This window comes from Eretmochelys imbricata, chromosome 8 (assembly GCF_965152235.1).
Source record: "Eretmochelys imbricata isolate rEreImb1 chromosome 8, rEreImb1.hap1, whole genome shotgun sequence".
In the NCBI taxonomy this organism is placed as follows: Eukaryota; Metazoa; Chordata; order Testudines; family Cheloniidae; genus Eretmochelys; species Eretmochelys imbricata.
Window position 1 is genome coordinate 74,897,439 of NC_135579.1, and position 17,852 is coordinate 74,915,290.

The following is a 17,852-nucleotide window of genomic DNA, read 5'->3' on the forward strand; positions in this document are numbered from 1 at the left end:
CCACTGCTCTTGGGCTGCAATCAAGGCCTGCAGGGCTGGGGAGGCAGGAGCTGTTGGGGGCTGTTTTGGGGGGACCCCACAGGCCCAGAGCGGCTCAGGGGAATAGCGGGGCGCCTGGCGCCAGCAGCAGGAAGCAGAACGACCCAGACCCAGCCCTAGCCTGCTCCACTCCCCCTGCCCCAGCTATGTCGCTCGGGGGAAGGAACTTGGGGAAAGGGGTCTGCCCTTCCCCCCACTCACCGGCAGTGGGAAGTGGAGCAACCCAGCCCCAACCTGCTCTGCTTCCCTGGCCCCAGCAAGGTCGCTTGCGGGAGGGGGAAGGACCGCCCTCGCACTCACTGGCAGCGGGAAGTGGAGCGATGTGGCTCGGAGCTGGTGGAGTGGGGTGGGCTGGGAACGGGTTGCTCCGCTTCCCATCACTGCCGGTGAGTGCGGGGTCACTGGGGAAAGAGGCTTGGGGGAAAGAGGTGCAATGGGGGTGGGGTGGGGTGGGGGTGGAGCATGGGGAAAGACTAAGAGTCAAGGCGGAGGGAGTTGTCCCGGGCCCCACACTCCCCTAGGAATGGCTCTGCACCTTGCAGTGGGCGCAGCCTGCAGCGGGGCAGGCTGGGGGATAGGGCTGGCTGCCGGAGCTGGTGCCGCCGCATATGCAGCACACAGCTGCCTAGGGCACCATGACATTTGGGGCAGTTTGGTGCCCCAAATGTCATGGTGTCCCACGTAGCTGCGTACTCTGCGTATGCCTATGGACGGCCCTGCGTGTGTCAACATGCAGTCTTGTAAGTTCAGACAGCGGCAGGAGGAAACCCTGACATCAGCCCCACCCCTGGCCGGCCTCGCTGCTCTGATGTAGAGGCAGAGAGAGAGAGATTCTACAGTAATGGTTTGCTTTGTGTCCTGGAACAGATAAGCATGCCGGATGTCAGAAATGGAGCTTTGAAAGGGGGTAGCTGCATGCCTGCAGCCGAGTTCAAAACAATGACAAGAGTGGCCACTTGACTTCAAGGGATTATGGGACGTAGCTGGAGGCCAATCATAGCACAGTAATGCAACACGCCATCCACCCTGACACCCCAGTGCTTCAGCCTAGGAGCAGAAAGATCTGTATTTCTCATGGAGGTGGATTTCCAGGGGTGCTCCAGCTACCGAGTCCAGGCGCTCCAAGTGCCTTGCCAGTGTGGACGCCTCAGGAGTTAGGCCGCCTGGGGATGATTTAATGTGCCCTAACTTGCAAGTGTAGACAAGGCTCCAGTCTCTTGCTTCTCTTATGTTTCTCTTTTACCCAAACAATACTCAGTAAAGCTCCTCCACCTGATAGTCTGAATTCTGGGCATACTCGTTATGCCTTGTTGTAGGCGGGTCTCCTTAATTGTCTCTCATAGCTATTTTAAATGAAAGGTGTGTTCATACCTATCAGTGTCAATGAGATTTAATCTAACCCACAACAACATCTTCATAATGTTTGGTATTATTCCTTCTTATGGATAGGGTGACCATATTTCCCTATGCTGAATATAGGACACCTGGTAAAATTACTCGTATTCAAGAGAGTTCAACCGCAATCAATCAGAACCATGCAGTACAAATGTTCAAATTGACATCCCTGTTGAAAAGAAATATGGCATCGCTGAATTCTTTTTATTTACCTTCTTATCTTTAAGGCTTTAGGGCTCACAGCGGGAGAGCGCACACACGCACTCACAGAGAGAGAGAGAGAGCGCTGTGTGAGAGAGGTGTACAGGACTGACCTACTGTCCCCTCCCTGCCCAGCGCTCTCTGCCCTCCATGCCTGTCTGGGCCCTGCTGGGAAGGGACAGGAGCTGCTTCTAGCCGCAGGAGAGGGGAAGGGATGACCAGGCCCATGTCTTTGCAGAGCTTTTCTCTTTTCCCCCACCCCCCTGTAGCTGGAAGCAGCTCCCATCCTGTCCTGCCCGCACAGTGTCAAAAGGCAGCTAACACCTCCTCTCGGCTGCCACCTCCTGTCTGTCTCACCCTCCCCTAGCTACAGTGCAGGTAGGAAGGGATTAAGCCCTAAGGCTGCACTGTGCACCAGGGAACCTGACTGCAGGGACTTCAGCAAACCCGGCCAGAGAGGTGGCTCAGCAGCAGAGGGTGCCTAGGGGACCGAGAAGCCCCATGGTACCTGGGGGTAGGACCCAGGGCGGGAGGGGGCAGGTGAAGAGGGTGCTAAGCCCCTGTCTTGGGGGCTAGTGTGGAGCCTGCAGGGTCAGGGCGTGAACAGACTGGAAATCACTTTTCTTCCCCCTTTCCCCGCCCCCCGCCACGCCAGAGCTTAGCTGAGGGGCAGAGAGGCTACCTTGTGCCAGCGCTGTGCGGGGCTTTGACTCCTCCTAGTCAGCTCCCTGGGCCAGAGGGTCTTGGGCTTGCCTGGGCCAGTGGCCCAGGCAGAGGCAGTGATGGAAGGAAGGAGCTTGCCAGTAAACTGAGCACTCTGACCAGGGGCTGGTTCTCCACGCAGCACTGGGAGCAGGATGTGACCTGGCCGGAGGGATATGGAGGAGCAGTGGGGGGAGGGAGGGGACAGAGAGAGTGAGTGAGAAGGGGCAAAGCAGGGAGTGGACAGTGAGGGGGGAGCACATAAATGGTGGACAGTAGAGGTGACACGTAACCAGCCACTGCCTAGTGCCTGCCCGCACTCACCGGCTGCCACAGCATACAGCCAATGCTGGCTGGAAACAGGACAGGGAGCAAGGCCCTGCTGGCTGAGAGCTGGCAGGGAGCAGGGGCTGCACTGTCGGACAAGCAGGGGAAGCAGCTGGCCCTGCATGCTACACCTTTGCCCTGCCACCAGCCTTGCACTCCTGTCCTCGACCATCGGGCCCTCCATTCACCACTGGTGGGCGAGGAGCTGGTGAGCAGGGATCTAGCCAGAAGCAGGACCTGCCAGTATTGATGAGGGGGAGGGAAACAAAATATGGGACAATTTGCCCATTTTTAAGAAAAAGTCAGGACTCCTGTAGAAGGGCTTAAATATGGGACTGTTCCTTTAAAACACAGGATGTCTGGTCACCCTACCTATGGACTTTGTTCAGTGGCAAAACTGTTAACTACATTGATATTTAAATTGTTCTCATTGGTCTTCAGAGCTAACATGCAATTGAGATGAAAAGGAACAGTATGTACTCAGTATGTACTGAGTTTGTGGACTCAGGCAGACTTCACTTCATTGGTTTACCCTATGTTCACGTTCTGAAGGTTTTCTTCACAACCGTAAGGGTTAGAGACTTAAGTGTGTGTTAAAAATTAAAATCTTAGATTTGGAGGGGAAAATAGCAGCCACCACAGAAAAGTACCTGGTAACACTTACCTTTGCAGAGGCATAAATGAATGTAGGAACAGAGAAAAATAGTTTTCGTTTCTGGTCTAAATGCTGCCACAGAATATCTCCTACCTTGGTCACTATTCTGACCATGTTTAGTTCCTCTTCAAGTTCCCATCACACCAGAGCCAGAATAAGGCACTACTGGCCTTTGCCCAGGGTCCCAATTTCTAGAGTTGTGATAAGATCATCTTTAATTTTTCATAGATTAGAAAAGGAAATAAAGCTTTCCTCTTTTTTCTACTCCCACTGGTTTTTGAATGAACTAGTCATTGAACTGAACAGCGCTGAATAAATTGAAATGACAATATTTTGTCTGCCTTTGAGGAAGAGGCTACTTCGGTTAAAAGCTGGTTTAGAACTGCTGCAAACTCTTGTTGCATGTGCGTAGCCACTGACTTCTACCAGTTCAGTAGTTTGGCTTTCTCTAATACCTCAGTAGCAAACGTGTACTACTTTAATTTAAATTATTTTAATAGATTATAATAAGTTTAGGCCTTAACTTAGGTTGTTATAATTTCTAATTTAATTTTAAATGGGTTCATATTAAAAGAAAAGTATTGAATTTAAATTAAAAATCCATTTTAAATTTTAAAAAAATTATTAAAAAAATCATTGATTTTTATGCACCCTGTTTCTAGATCTTACAGTTGAAGAGAAGCTTATAAATGTGACTTGAGTGCAACTGATGACTGCCTGCATATTCAGACAGCCTGAAACAATAACCTCAAGAGGTGTGAACTGAGAAATGATAATAAATAGACACAAGAAAAACACACAACCAAAAAGCCCACCCTAAACCAAAACTATAAAACAAGACACATGCTACTCCACCACTCATTCATATTGCTTTGGGTTGCATCCCATCCATTGTCTATATATGCTCTATTTAGAATAGGAGGTTCTTGGTGAAAGAATCTTCCTTTTTATACTTGTTTCCAAGTGTCTAGCAAGTTGAAATAAAACTAAATAGAGCACTAATTAGAAGATATCTGGAAAACAAAACTAATATGTCATGGCAATTTTTATTTTCCTTCAAGGAAAAGTGTTGGAACATAATTATGAAAGCAAATGATCTTTAAAGTAAGATCAGTACTAAAAGCAGAGGGCTGCGTTTTTTTTTTGAATGTTTATTTTTTAAAAAAAAGATAATCTACTTTGTTTAGACTTCCAGCAAATTCTCTCTTTATTCTCCTTTGTAAGATCACTTTTTAGAGTGAAGTATTTATGCTAAGATGCTTAAACAATTTTGTATATTCTCTTTGAGTGGTTTAATTTAAAGACACTATCATTTACAGCAATCCAATATTACAGAGCTCTCTCTCCTGGAATTGCTATCTCCAGCTGAAACTGGTATTCATATTTGGTGTAAGTGGACCTTTAAAGGCCTCTGGTTGTGATTTAAGAACAAGAACCTTCAGAAACAAAATCTTTTATGTACTTTACTACCTCTCATATCCATGCTTTTGCTTTCCCATCTCTCCTTTCCTTGCATGCCTGCCAAGTCTCACTGTTTTGCTATACAAAGCACAGATTTCATGTGGCTGAAGAAGAATGAACAGGCATTTTAACATTTACGTAATCTGAATCCTCACTCTTTATGTTGCCAAGACTGGTCTTTGCTGTTCTGTTCTCTCCTACACTTTCTGTTGTTCCTGAGAGCAAAATCAGATCATGAGCACTTCAGATGGTCAGGAAGAAAAAACTAAATGGCCAAATGGCCAGATCAGCATCTCCCTGCTTGTTTTTTTTAAGCCAGACAGGAGCAACCCACCCTCAAACATTAAAAATCCAAACAACCTTCCTTTGTCCAAAGGGATAACATGTAGTTGATGAGGTGGAAGTAGACAGGAAATGAAAATATGACAATGTAGAAGACCGTTGGAGATCAGAATAATACATGGAACTTTCCATCACCTTCCTTTGAATGCAACTGTTTAGCCACATAATGGAAAGTGTTCAAACACATGGGAATTACTTCCTTCTACACACACCCCGACCCGCATATACTGATGATTTCATATTTATTTTTAATCTGGATTAGGTTATATCTTCCATTAGTTTCTGCTCTGTTGGAACTGATTTTCCAGAAGTAGCACTTCTAAGTGACTGACAATAAATGCTTCTTCCAGGTGGACTGGCATAGGTAGAAATAGTAGAAATTTGGCAGTTTCAAATTTTTTACTATTTGGTAAACTTTTACCAACCCTCCCTTTTGGTCTCACTTTTCCAGTTTCTATTATCAGAGTCCTTCTTTTTCCCCTGTAGTTGGTATCCAACACCGGTTCTGTCTGATGCTGGAACTTAGTGTTCTAAAAAATTACAACACATTAATAAAAAAAGATGACTGGATTTTATATAGAGTTTTTGTAAAGACTGAATGGCAGATCATGTTAGGACAATGGAAGCAGTTCAGTCTATTCCTGAATTAATTACCTTTGTTTTTCTTTTATATCTTCAGGTTCGCTTCTCATATATGCGAATAAAGTATCTTTTCATCTCTTGGTTAGCAGTATTTATTGGCAGTTGGATTATATATGTTCAGTACTCCACTTACACAGAGCTATGCAGAGGTCATGACTGTAAGAAAATAATAGTAAGTATATTTGTATGTCTTGTTTGTTAAGCTTTTTTATCATCCATGAATCTACTTTTGAATTATTCACCAGTTACCATCAAAAGTAATATTTACTATTACATTATGCAAATACAATAATCCTAATTTCAGTTACCTACAGCTAAAACCAATTATTTTTGTACTTTATTTTCTCATTGATTAAATGGCTCAGTTGTAAACCGCCATGTGATCAAATTCACTTTGTGACAGTTTTGTTGTGGGAGGCTCAATCATAATTGACATACTAATTTTAACTTAGTGATTCCCCCTGCCTTTGTTTAACTCCTTCTGATGAGTTAAAAATGATGCATGCTACTAGAGTACCCACAAGACACTCAGATAGAATCTCACTCTTATAAGAGAGGAGCAGCTGGCAGTGTGTTCTCCACATGGGGCCCTGTAGATTTGAAACTTTCTCCTGCACAGTCCAAAATAATTTTAATTTATTGGCTTTTTAGGGCATGTTGTTTTCCCTGGCTGCGAGGGATCGGAAGGACTTTGGTGAAAGATTGTAAAGATCTTAAATATGTTTTTGGTTGCTGGGCTATTATACCTTTAATTATTGGTCAAAGGAAAGTTGCTAGAATAATCTAATCTTATACTTGTATTTTTAAAATGTGTCAGTACCTACAGCGAAGCATAGACATCCTTTTTTTACTGAAAGAATGTATAGATTAAAAGAAATAATACTACGAACTCAGTGGCAGGCTGTTCCTTTTTCTATTCTTTCAGAATGGTGAAATCTGAGGATTCCATGTGGCAGTAGAGATACTCATTAGCAGACCCCTATGTAAAAGTAGAGATGCATGTTAGCAGATGCCTTAACAAGTTAGCAGTCATTGTACTTCTTACATTCTCCGCCTCCTCCCCCCCCAACCCCCCGAATAGGCATCTTTTGGCACCATATAGCATGTAGTTTTGTTTGTTTGTTTCATGTTTTCAATAGGTCTCTTCTGATTGAGAGTAAAAGCTCTCCATCTGTCTCCCAGTTCAAATCATTTACCCAATAAGGCCCTGATCTTGCAAACTGCTCCATGCAGGTAGACCCCTGGGCCTGCGCAGAGCCCCATTAGCTTCAACATTCTGTTGTATTCTATTCTATATAGGGTCTCTGTGCAGATGCAGGGGGTTCACCTCTGCAGAGCAACTTGCAGAATTGGGGTGTATCTGAATATTTTTTTTGTACCCCAGACACATTTCAGAGTTTGTACAGCTTTTTTCTCATTTTACCGGACAAAAGCATAGATATTGGAAAAGCCAACAGGTGTATTGTTTCCTCTTTCTGTTCTTCAGTTCTTTCTAGAAACTATTTTCCCCTTTCTTATCTTTCAGTGTGATAAATATAAGACTGGAGTTATTGATGGATCAGTCTGTAGTAGTCTTTGCGCTAAAGAAACTCTGTATTTTGGAAAATGTTTGTCAACGAAACCCAATAACCAGGTATGACTTTATTTATATGAGCTAATCATATGATTCTTTATCTAAATCAGGTTTGGGGGTTGTTTTTTGTAGAATATTAAACAGGTCTTATGTAAAATGAGTTACAGTTAAATTTTACTTATTTAAGTTTTGCTCACTGAGATATTCAAGGGATGAGAATTTTAAACAAGGGATCTTGTTGGCACAGCACTTATAATCCCATTCTAAAAGTGAGAAATCTGAGCTGTCAACCAGTATAGAACACTATCTTAGAAACAGCAGACAACAATTCAGAATAATGTTTGATTCTATTTTACAAGGATGATACTTGTCTGAATTTTGTATTTAATTCACATTTCTGTTTCCATGAAATAGGATGTTCGCCACTCAATCATTTTTAACTCTAGGCATTTTAAATCCAATATGCTCGGTTCAGCAAATCTGTGATAAATTGGGTAGTGGGGGAAATGAGGACAGTGATTTAGATAAATACTACAGTCCAATAAATGTATAGATTTGGTATTTCTTAGTGTATTTGATGATTCGGCATATCATATTATGCAGATGTATATGCATGCTTTAAGTAATACTGTGTAACTCTCTACTTCTCTAATTTTACAAATGCCACTTTTAAAATGCTGAAACTTTAAATGTACAGTAAACCTATACTTGATATGGACCCTGCACTAGAGCAGCTATGAAATCCCATTTCATAATCCCAACTATCCTATTTCATAGTCCCAACTATACATATCAAATGATAGGGTCTAAATTAGCTGTCACCACTCAAAAAAGAGATCTTGGAGACCTTGTGGATAGTTCTCTGAAAATATCCACTCAATATGTAGCGGCAGTAAAAAAAAAGTGAACAGAATGCTGGAAATAATTAAGAAAGGGATAGATAATAGGACAGAAAATATCACGTTGCCTCTATATAAATCTGTGGTATGCCCACATCTTGAATACTGTGTGCAGATGTGGTCGCCCCATCTCAAAAAAGATATATTGGAATTGGAAAAGGTTCAGGAAAGGGCAACAAAAATGATTGGGGTATGGAATGGCCTCTGTATGAGGAGAGATTAATAAGACTGGGACTTTTCAGCTTGGAAAAGAGATGGCTAAGGGGAGATATGATTGAGGTCTATAAAATCATGACTGGTGTAGAGAAAGTAGATAGGGAAGTGTTTTGTTTACTACTTCTCATAACACAAGAACTAGGGGTCACCAAATGAAATTAATAGGCAGCAGGTTTAAAACAAATAAAAGGAAGTACTTCTTCACAGAATGCACAGTCAACCTGTGGAACTCCTTGCCAGAGGATGTTGTGAAGGCCAAGACCATAACAAGGTTAAAAAAAGAACTAGATAAATTCATGGAGGATAGGTCCATCAATGGCTATTGGGCAGGAATGGTGTCCCTAACCTCTGTTTGCCAGAAGCTGGGGATGAGTGACAGTGGATGGATCACTTGATTACCTGTTTTGTTCATTCCCTCTGGGGCACCTGGCACTGGCCACTGTCGGAAGACAGGATACTGGGCTAGATGGACCTTTGGTCCGACCCAGTGGGGTCATTCTTATGTTCATTACACGATCACTTCCAAAAGTGCAAACACTCCAGATCCATTAAAGGTTTTGACAGCGTGCCTGTGTTCCGGTACAGTGTGCTTCCTCTCTCCCATCTTGCCCCACCAAACCAAAATAAATGCCTCTTATCAGCTTTAATGGAGAAGGTGCTGATGCCATTGTATAAAGCACACTTTTCATGGAGCATGGGCCTGTTGCTCTTTAAAACCGTATTTGGATGCAGTGGTCTCTCTTAAATATGTTTTAAAGTGGCACAGTGTACAGGGAGTTGCCACTACCAGTCTGAATGCTGGTTCCTTGCAGTTTCAATGAGCAAACCCAGCATTCTGACTCAGGACAGTAGAAGACAGGAGAGCTTTTGAGGAAAATTTTATGCAACTATCTCATTGTCTTTTTTCTTCATAGATGTATTTAGGAATCTGGGGTAATCTACAAGGTGTTATAAAATGCCAGATGGAAGAAATTATTCATCTTGATCTTGGAACTGAACCAGAACCAAGAAAAGAAATAGTTCTATTTGATAAACCAACTAGAGGAACTACTGTTCAGAAATTCAAAGAAATGGTATATGGCCTTTTAAAAGTAAGTATATGTCAAAGAAGAGAAAATGAGCATAGATGCTGATTCTCACCACATTTATTTATTTATTTTATTTTTTGCCTGATTCTCTTTTGTCTGTTTGTTTGTTTTCAGCAGGAAGAGTACACAAATTAAATGTAAAGTCAAAACCTACTAAGCTACAATTCCAGTTAGGTTAGGGATGACCTTTTATTTTAGCCTTGAGAACAATTTTCATATTTGTTCACTTTAAGAACCTACTGTGATTGTGGAAAAACTCAGTTATGTTATAGGCTACAGTGATTGCTGGTGAGTAGATCATATGAGCATGAAAAATTTCTGACCCAGAGTTACATGTTAGAGACAATCATGAGTAATTTAAAAGAAAAACAAAAATAGAGGGGTTGGGGTGGCATGATAGTTATTGGAATGGAAGCCAGCATGCAACTTTTACCTGTTTAAGGCTTCAACCTGTTTTTGGCCCTTAAAATCTTAAACCACTGTTTGGAACTGTGTTGTAGCCTGGTCCCATGACATGGTTGTATTTATAATGCTAGTGGTGTCCCGAAGGCCCTATTCATACTGGGATTAAATCCTCTAGAACTCTGCTAGCATCAGTTTTGCTAACTATTGTGACCAGAGAAATAGGTATCTCTTCCTCTGCATTTTTTTTCTGCACCATACTAAAAACTATTCCTATCCTATTAAGTAGTCTGCAGCTGAGTTTTCCCAATATAGAAGTATTGATATAAGGATATGTTTACACTGAGGGTTTTCTGAACTTCTCCCTCCATTACTCTAATACAGACTAACATGGCTGCTTCTCTGAAACCTGTCATTATGTCTATCAGTAACTATCATTATGTAACTCCAGTAGTAATAGCAACTGTGGCAGTGTGAGTTTAAAAACCAAACAGAAAATCTGATAACTGATCTACAGGTGTCACTTACCCCTGCTCAGAGCAGGTCTATGCAACATGATGGTAAGAATGTTGGTGACGGGTTTACACTAGTGGTTTCCCCTATAATTAACATTGGTGGAGCTGTAAAGATGCTAGAGTAATTGCAGGACAATATCAGAAAATGTTCTGTGTAGATAAGGCTTTGAAAAAATGTCCTGTCTATACTGGTCATAGATGTGTGTAGCACAGTTCTGATTCCAGAAGAGACAGGACTTCCCTATTCAAAAGCGCAGCAGTCGTGCTGGTTTGTTAAACCAGTGAAATGAAAGTTATTATAGTAAGTGACAGAAGACAGAACTAAGTATGAAAATACATTTATTAGTATAGGAGTAGTACTAAGATATTAAAAACATATTTATGACTAGCTAGAAATTACTGTATTCCTTGTTGTAATCTCTTGTCACTATTGCAAGATGCAAGCTTTAATCAGCTGAGTCATAGTAAAACAAGCTCTGTTTATTATGAAATGTTGTTTGAACACAAAACTTTTATAGCAAAAGAACCACAAAATGTTTGTATTACAAGTAGGGTTGTCAAACGATTAAAAAATAATCATGATTAATCGCACTGTTAAACAGTAATAGAATACCATTTATTTAAATATCTTTGGACGTTCTCTACATTTTCAAATATAGTGATTTCAATTACAACACAGAATACAAAGTGTACAGTGCTTACTTTATATTTATTTTTGATTTCAAATATTTTCACTGTAAAAACCAAAAGAAATGGTATATTAAAATTCACCTGATATAAGTATCGTAGAGCAATCTCTATATAATGAAAGTAGAACTTACAAATGGAGAATTATGTATAAAAAATTACTGTATTCAAAAATAAAACAATGTAAAAAAACTTTAGAATCTACAAGTCCACTCAGTCCTACTTCAGCCAATTGCTCAGACAACAAAGTTTGGTTACAACTTGCAGGAGATAATGTTGCCCACATCTTATTTACAATGTCACCTGAAAGTGAGAACAGGCGTTTGCATGGCAGTGTTGTAGCCGGCATCGCAAGATATTTACGTGCCAGATGCGCTAAAGATTCATATGTCCCTTCATGCTTCAACCACCATTCCAGAAGACATGCGTCCATGCTGAAGACGGGTTCTGCTCAATAATGTTCCAAAGCGGAGCGACCAATGCATGTTCATTTTCATCATCTGAGTCAGATGCCACCAGCAGAAGGTTGATTTTCTTTTTTTGGTGGTTCAGGTTCGGTAGTTTCTGCATTGGAGTGTTGCTCTTTTTTAGACCTCTGAAAGCGTGCTGCACACTTCAAAATCTGGAGAGGGGTGGAAGGCACTTCAGATTTTTAAACCTTGGGTCTAGTGCTGTATATTTCCTTAGAAATCTCACATTGGTATCTTCTTTGTGTTTTGTCAAATCTACTGTGAAAGTGTTCTTAAAATGAACATGTGCTGGGTCATCATTTGAGACTGCTATAACATGAAATATATGGCAGAATATGGGTAAAACAGAACAGGAGACATACAGTTCTCCCCCAAGCAATTCAGTCACAAATTTAATTAGTGCATTTTTTTTTTTTTTTTTTTTAAATGAGCATCATCGGCATGGAAGCATGTCCTCTGGAATGGTGTCCGAAGCGTGACGGGACATATGAATGTTTAGCATATCTGGCACTGTAAAGGTTCGGACTCAGCCTGTGGTGCCTCCTGCTGGTAGTCGTCGGGAATTAGCTCACCAGCTGTCGGAGCGCCCTCTGCAGGCCGGTGATCCGCCTTCCTGCCGGCCCCCATGTCCCTCCCAGGACCCAGTGCCCTTTTCTCTGGGGTACTGCCCCCCTGGCAGTACCCCCACACTCTCAGGTTCTGGGTCTCCCCACCCAGGGGAACCCCCAATCTCTAACCTCACCTCGCCTCAATCTGGGCTACTGCTAGTCCCCACTTAGCCCCCGTTCTCTGGGGCCGACTGCAGTGTAAGCACTACTCATCATAGGCAAGGGGGGTTTAGATCTGCTGCCTCTGCCTACCCATGGGCTGCCCCTGTGCAACCCTACACCTATTCGGCCTGTAGTCAGGCCTGCAGCCTGAGGCTTTCCAGGCCAGAGCTCCCAGCTCTTCTGGCCCTTCCCCAGCCATGCTCCAATCTGGGTGTCTGCTCGGCCCCTTGCAGCCAGGCCCTTCTCCCTCTACAGGTAGAGGGAGACTGACTAGGCTCCTGGCTCCCAGCCTCTTCTAGGGGCCAGCTGGACCTGATTGAGCTGGCCACAGCTGCAGCTGCTCCCTTAATCAGCCTGGGCTTTTCCCCACAGCCCCAGCCCTCTCCCAGGGCTGGCCTCAGCCTTGTCAGGGCCGGAGCGGGTAACCACCCCACTACAGGCACGTAAATATCTTGCAAATGCCGGCTACAAATGTGCCATGCAAACACCTGTTTTCACTTTCAGGTGATGTAAATAAGAAGCCATCAGCAGTATCTCCCATAAATGTAAACAAACTTATTTGTCTTAGCAATTGGCTGAACAAGAAGTAGGACTGAGTGGACTTGTAAAACTTTAGAGCTTACATTGTTTTGTTTTTGAGTCCAGTTATGTAACCAAAAAAAATCCACATTTGTAAGTTACACTTTCACGATACAGAGATTGCACTACAGTACTTGTATGAGGTGAATTGAAAGATAGTATTTCTTTTATCATTTTTACAATGTAAATATTTGTAATAAAAAATAATATAAAGTAAGCACCTTACATTTTGTTTTCTGTGTTGTAATAGAAATCAATATGTTTAAAAATGTAGAAAAACATCCAAAATATTTAATAAATTTCAATTGGTATTCTATTGTTTAACAGTGGAATTAATCGCAATTAATTTTTTTTAGTTAATTGAGTGAATTAACTGTGATTAATCGACAGCTCTAATTACAAGATACCTAACATAATTAATTAAAGACTCTTACTGAGGACAAGGTGCGAAGTTTTAGGACTTAGAAAAGGAAGAAAACACATACTGTCAGTGCACCATATACATGAAAGGACTACTCAGTATAGTCCCAAAAAGCACTGTGTATGTATCGTGTAGTGAAACCAGAAAAACCAGAGCATGACCATAGACACTGCTGTAGGTTCCACATGCAGCTGAGTAGAATGGGTAAAATATTTCACCGAATATAAAAACACAGGACACATAACCAGTTTAATAGTTTTTAGAAAAAAAAAGTATAAGGAATTAAATATATATATTTGTTTTTTCTAGAGAAAGGTGGGTGAACAGGGAAATCTTTCTGAACTGGTTAATCTCATCCTGTCAGTTGCTGATGGAAACAAAGATGGTCGAGTTTCCTTACCAGAAGCAAAGTCGGCATGGGCTCTTCTGCAGCTAAATGAGTTTCTACTTATGGTGATCCTCCAGGATAAAGAACACACCCCAAAATTGATGGGGTTTTGTGGCGATCTCTATGTGATGGAAAGAGTTGAATATACCTCTCTCTATGGAATAAGCCTTCCATGGATCTTAGAACTTTTCATTCCCTCTAGTTTCAGAAGAAGCATGGACCAGTGGTTTACTCCATCATGGCCTAGAAAGGCAAAAATTGCTATAGGGCTTTTAGAATTTGTGGAAGACATTTTTCATGGACCTTATGGGAATTTTCTTATGTGTGATACCAGTGCCAAAAACTTGGGTTATAATGATAAATATGACTTGAAAATGGTGGACATGAGAAAAATTGTGCCAGAAATTAATTTGAAGGAATTAATTAAAGATCGTCACTGTGAGTCTGACTTGGACTGTGTTTATGGTACAGACTGTAGAACTCTATGCGACCAAAGTAAAATGAAATGTACCACAGAAATAATTCAGCCCAACTTGGCAAAAGTATGCCAGTTACTAAAAGACTATCTGCTTTGCGGTGCTCCATCAGAAATACGTGAAGAGTTAGAGAAACAACTGTATTCTTGTATTGCCCTTAAAGTCACAGCAAACCAGATGGAAATGGAACATTCTTTAATACTAAACAACTTAAAAACTTTATTGTGGAAGAAAATATCCCATACAAATGATTCTTAGTATCTTTAACCACAGAAGAAAACATTGTTGCCACTATAGGAGATTTACCACTTTTTATCAAAAGCATCTTTGGCATTTTTAAAATATTTCTTCTTAGCTCAGAATTCATTAACTTTCCTAACTCTTACTCCAGCAAACACTAGTATTACAGTGCTTCTCAGAGAGAGAATGTGCCACTTAATGAATTGTCTGGCAGAAGTTACAAGAGCCTTGTGGTTAGAATGCTCTATCATGGAAATAAAAAACCATGTGCTTGCCCTCTCCTTGCACTTTGGCAGAAGACCCTAAATTGGGGTCTCCTGCTGTCAATATTCACTGTGCTACCATATTGACTAATTTTAACTTTTTTTTTTTTAATGCTGTGACTAGCATCATTCATTTGTAAATATCCACTGAATTATTTTTTTCCAAGTAGTGTTACAAATGCTAGCCAAAAGACCCACCACTATTAGAAATAATGTGCTTGAGTCCAAGAGACTCTTTTGAATGAAGTGAACATTTTGAGGATGAAGTTTACTAATAACTTAGCATGGCAGAATTTGCACAATGGAAAATTTTTAAATTGCTAAACTCAGTGTGACAATTAAAATTTATTCCAGAAAACGGGGTATTTTAGTATGAGAGATTTTTAGTTAGATTTTGTTTGTATACACTTTTTTACCTCATACTTACATATATATTGAATGTTACTACATTAGCTGAAAGTTCTTAATTAAACGTCCTGGTACAACATGCCATGTTGGAAGCTAAGATTTTAAAATATGTATTATATGTTTAAAAAGTCGCATATACTAGAGCAACAATATACCATTACACAATGGGGAAATAGAGAAGCTACGAAGCCTGAGTCTTGAAATGTCAGTAAGATATAAGGAAAGTTAAGCAGTAGCCAGTTTTGAAGCCAGGGATTTTGTGGACTAGGTGATTCTAAAAAGGTCAGGAGTTAAAGAACTTTAATAGTTTTGGTAGCTGCAGTGTGGTAGCCTTTATAATGGAGATCCTCATAGTAAAGGTTTAGAGTCCTTAGTTTGACTTAAGTATCTAAAACTACATTTCTAACACTGATCTAGTCTAAAAGTTTGATTTTGTAGCTAAGGCTGTGTGGCAAGATCAGCCTTGCATTTACTCTTTCCTGGTTTACTTTAAGAAATGTCTAAATTAGAGCTAGGCCTAAGCCACAGGATCGAATCTAGAGCCTGATTTGGATTTCCCTAAACTTTGGAGGTGTTCATATATGGAGTTTTTTGTTTCTATTTGGGCCCATCTTTACCCTAAGCATTAAATCAATAATTAGTTTATTATTGGAAATATTCTCCTTAGCATGTTCTTGTTTAAATTTTTACAGGGTGCTAGGTTTATTCTCTGCACCTCTGAAGCAATGAGTGAATATTAGACTTGGATCATGAGGGAAATAACTTGAAATCTCATCTTAACTCCCATTTGTCCACATTCCACACAGTTTGACCTTGCTCAGGAGTGGCTCGAGTCACAAATGAGACTTTGCAAATCTGTGTGTGTGTAAAGCACTTGTGAACACTGCTTGGTATTCATCCATTACTAACCCTTTGTACGCACTTAATTCACTTCTACCTTTTGTTCAAGGGAGATGAGGAAAAAACCTTTTATTTAAAAAGTGTTATTTAAAGTGTGTTAATTCTTTTTACTGCTTTGCAGGTCTTTTGTGTTAAACACGCTTCTTAAATTATTATTAGTATCTGGATTCAACAAAATTCTTGTTCACGAAGGCATATAACAAACATACTTAGAGAAGGTAAAATCATCCATTGTCCTTCCGTGTATGCTGTCCGAAGTATTAATTCTCTTGTTGTAGGTGTAATTTTGCTTTTTTGTAAATATTCAGTTGTTTGACTCTTGCACAGTATCTAGCATTCTGCTGTCTCCTTAAAATTGACTGATCTGCCTTCCAAGAGGAGGCGTTAATATATCTGCAACTAATAAAGAAACCAAACATTAAGTATATCATTTTCTTACCAGATAATCTGAATGTGAAACCTATTATGGCTATTATGCATTGAAACTATTGAACGAAATAGTGTGGATATTTTAAATGTTTTTTGGATAACTGGAAACTTGTCGACAATGCAATTTATTGTACATTTTGATTGTTACTGCACCAGGAGCTTTCATTTAGAGTTTTGTTTACAATAAATCAAAGGAATCCTTTCCCTCTTTTACAGCAGTATTTATTCATAAATTAACACTGGGTGTTTGAAAAACTCTTAAAAGGAAAGCTTATCTTAAAATAACTTCAGATGTCCAGCTTCAATTTGATTCTTAATTTAAATTATAGAAAAGGAGAAAGTCATGTAACTGAACCCCAGTGAAACGTTTAGATTGAATACATAAATCATATCTTGTTTGTCCATTGTCATTGGCAGAGAGTCAAATTAATGGGTGTTTTATTCTTAATAGTAGTGTAATCAAGGGATGACTAATTCAATTGAATTATTTAAAGTGTTTCAAGGGACTTGAGCTCTTAACTCAAATGTTTTGAAAATGCAAGCACTGTAGTAATCTATACTGATCATTTGTAAGATCAAGTATAAATTCCTATTGTGCCAACTAAATATTACAAAAAGCATCTGAAGCATTAGGTTATGGACTCTCTTCAAGGTAATTAAGCAAGTGCAATCAGTGGGACTAATGTGCCTAAAATTAGCATGTGCTTAAGTACTATTACAAATTCACTTTTCATTTTAAAAAAATGCTGTCTGAAACAGACTACTGGCAGATTAGTTTAGTCAACAACCTTGGGCACCTTTTTCCCACTTAGTCTTTCACTGGAAATAGTGTAAATTGGTAACAAATGAGAATGGAAAGCATTGCTGGATGCTTTTAACCCCTGCCCTTAGTTGGGGTAGCCAGTGGAATTGAGTTGCCTGCCAGCAGGCCCTACCGTGTTACTCAGTTGTAGAATCATGCTCCAGAGCTTTTGTTTAAAAAGTTCCAACTCTCATGATTGGGTAACAAAACGCAGCTTCCGTGTAAACCAGTGTAGCATCAGTGTAGCTAGCTCTAATCAAACTACCTGAGACCCCAAAAATCTGATACTAAAACCAAAAATATGGGGATCATGTAAATGAACTTAATACCAGGTGCTATATTAGTGATAGTCACATTTAATTATCACTAAAGCTGCTAACAAATTTAGGTTGAGCTTCTGCAGAGTACAGGACTTGTGCATCAGATTGGAAATTTATCCCAAAAGTCTCATTAAGACAAGCAGTTACAGGGCAAACCATTATTATTTTTTTCCCCTACAGGGAATAGTTCTGAGATGCTATAGCTTCTCTTGTGTGATATACACATTCACTATAAAACCCTA

General features: G+C 40.5%; 1 protein-coding gene across 3 annotated transcripts in view; it reads left to right on the forward strand.

The window, feature by feature from the left end:
- The window catches only part of DIPK1A (divergent protein kinase domain 1A), a 40,526-nt gene extending 23,836 nt beyond the window's left edge, over window positions 1–16,690 (forward strand). For all 3 annotated transcript variants that reach the window (XM_077824839.1, XM_077824841.1, XM_077824838.1), the window contains 4 exons: window positions 5,802–5,936; window positions 7,290–7,397; window positions 9,367–9,543; window positions 13,694–16,690. In XM_077824839.1, the coding sequence (XP_077680965.1) occupies window positions 5,817–5,936; window positions 7,290–7,397; window positions 9,367–9,543; window positions 13,694–14,506 (1,218 nt within the window). In that variant the 5' untranslated portion in view covers window positions 5,802–5,816 and the 3' untranslated portion in view covers window positions 14,507–16,690. The remainder of the gene's footprint in view (window positions 1–5,801; window positions 5,937–7,289; window positions 7,398–9,366; window positions 9,544–13,693) is intronic.
- The last annotated feature ends 1,162 nt before the right edge of the window (window positions 16,691–17,852 follow it).